The sequence below is a fragment of the Salmo salar genome, chromosome 08, assembly GCF_965601325.2.
Source record: "Salmo salar chromosome 08, fSalSal1, whole genome shotgun sequence".
Lineage (NCBI taxonomy): Eukaryota > Metazoa > Chordata > Actinopteri > Salmoniformes > Salmonidae > Salmo > Salmo salar.
Window position 1 is genome coordinate 42815091 of NC_138298.1, and position 2410 is coordinate 42817500.

General features: G+C 39.8%; 1 protein-coding gene across 1 annotated transcript in view; it reads left to right on the plus strand.

Annotated features, from left to right (window-relative positions):
• The first annotated feature begins 1013 nt into the window (after nucleotides 1–1013).
• Nucleotides 1014–2410, plus strand: part of LOC106610569 (maternal embryonic leucine zipper kinase) — a 20410-nt gene continuing 19013 nt past the window's right edge. The window contains exons 1-3 of the mRNA XM_082978300.1: nucleotides 1014–1181; nucleotides 1611–1698; nucleotides 2311–2396. Of these exons, the coding sequence (XP_082834426.1) occupies nucleotides 1635–1698; nucleotides 2311–2396 (150 nt within the window). The 5' untranslated portion in view covers nucleotides 1014–1181; nucleotides 1611–1634. The remainder of the gene's footprint in view (nucleotides 1182–1610; nucleotides 1699–2310; nucleotides 2397–2410) is intronic.

The following is a 2410-nucleotide window of genomic DNA, read 5'->3' on the forward strand; positions in this document are numbered from 1 at the left end:
GTCCATAAAGCCCAGAAGATAGTGGAAACTCATCAAGCCCAGAAGGTAGTGGAGGTCCATAAAGCCCAGAAGATAGTGGAAACTCATCAAGCCCAGAGGATAGTGGAGGTCCATCAAGCCCAGAGGATAGTGGAGGTCCATAAAGCCCAGAAGATAGTGGAAACTCATCAAGCCCAGAAGGTAGTGGAGGTCCATAAAGCCCACTAGCTTGCTCATGGCAACGTCATTTCGCTGAGTCTACCTTTAAATCTAGAATGTTATGGATGGTCAGTCCTTGCATCCATAGCTTCGTCTATGAACTTGAGAGTGATTACATTTCTCCAGCCCCCATCCTTCAGCTTTTTACTGAAACAGTGGCGTGGAGTTGCTTTGTTATTGTTTCAACCGCTGACTGGCCCTTTAAGATTAGGATTGTGGGCTAATAATCTGATCCTCGATCCTGTAGTTAGGGACTTGTAGTGTAGAATCAGTGTTATAGCTGCAGTGCCATTACTGAACGATAGATACATAACGGGGTAGGCCGTCATTGTAAATAAGAATTTGTTCTTAAATTACTTTCCAAATTAAATAAAGGTTAAATAAATAATAAATAAAATAAATAAATCTATTTTATAGCTGCAATGCCATTACTGAACAATAGATACAATGACAGGGTAGGCTGTCATTGTAAATACTTTCCAAATTAAATAAAGGTTAAATATTAATATAAATTAAATAAATCTATTTTATAGCTGCAGTGCCATTAAATAAATGACTTTCCTAATTAAATAAAGGTAAAATAAATATAAATAAATAAATAAAATAAATATTTTTATAGCTGCAGTGCCATTAAATAAATGACTTTCCTAATTAAATAAAGGTAAAATAAATATAAATAAATAAAATAAATATTTTTATAGCTGCAGTGCCATTAAATAAATGACTTTCCTAATTAAATAAAGGTAAAATAAATATAAATAAATAAAATAAATGTTTTTATAGCTGCAGTGTCATTACTGAACGACAGAGGCAGGAAGGAGATACAGACACCGGAAGTAGGACGTTTCGTCACTGTAGTGGGGAATTCAAACTTCGACAACAGGACGTATATTACTAATACAAAGTATATATTTACCCACATTCGTGATAACGTTTGCTTTCTTCACTATATCCAAGTTTTTTTAAAGTTTTTTTTATTTAAGGTAGGTTCGACGCTTTTAGCATAGGATAAATTAGTTAGCCAAACTGTACTAAAGTATCGTTAGCCTAGCTTGGCAACCCCCAAGTCAGTGAATTAACTTAATGTAGCAATGTTGCTAAATGGTTTGAATTGATAAGTCTTGTCACAGTTTACTACCGTATTTGTATATGCTAGAAGTATAAGTATAATATTGTCATCTTAAGCGTTGGAACATTTCGTTTTAAGTTAACATTAGCTCATCGACATTTCAAAGTAGACCGAAGGTTGATCAGTTGACAGGCAGCTAACGTTAGCTAGCTAAGCCAGACAGACAGACAGACAGACCGCTTGTGTGTTTGGGATGTTATTTTAGCCGTCAGTAGCCACCTATCGGAACTAACCTTCTGGAGACTTTCAGCTAAATGTCGCTGTGTGGGTTTTTATATCGCAGCTGGAAGGTTGTGTTTTCGGCGAGATGCCCATGGACAGCGCGGCGGAACTCCTCACGTACTATGAAGTCTACGAGACCATCGGCTCCGGTGAGACACTTCATCCCATCTATACCTGGCACAGGAGCAACCAGGAATGTGTGTGTGTGCGCATGTAGCTGTCTGGGTGGGTGTGTGTTATCCGTTCTAATCGGTGTGTGTGTGTTATCCGTTCTAATCTGTGTGTGTGTGTGTGTGTGTGTGTGTGTGTGTGTGTGTGTGTGTGTGTGTGTGTGTGTGTGTGTGTGTGTGTGTGTGTGTGTGTTATTCGTTCTAATCGGTGTGTGTGTGTGTGTGTTATCCGTTCTAATCAGTGTGTGTGTTATCGGTTCTAATCGGTGTGTGTGTGTTATCCGTTCTAATCGGTGTGTGTGTGTGTGTTATCGGTTCTAATCGGTGTGTGTGTGTGTGTGTTATCGGTTCTAATCGGTGTGTGTGTGTTATCGGTTCTAATCGGTGTGTGTGTGTGTGTGTTATCGGTTCTAATCGGTGTGTGTGTGTGTTATCCGTTCTAATCGGTGTGTGTGTGTGTTATCGGTTCTAATCGGTGTGTGTGTGTGTTATCCGTTCTAATCGGTGTGTGTGTGTGTTATCCGTTCTAATCGGTGTGTGTGGTCTCTTATCTGACCTGCTGTTCTGCTGGGTGGGTGTTGTGTCCTACAGGAGGCTTTGCTAAGGTCAAGCTGGGTCGCCACATCCTGACTGGAGAGAATGTGGCCATTAAAATCATGGAGAAGAAGGAACTGGGGGTGAGTCTCTCTCT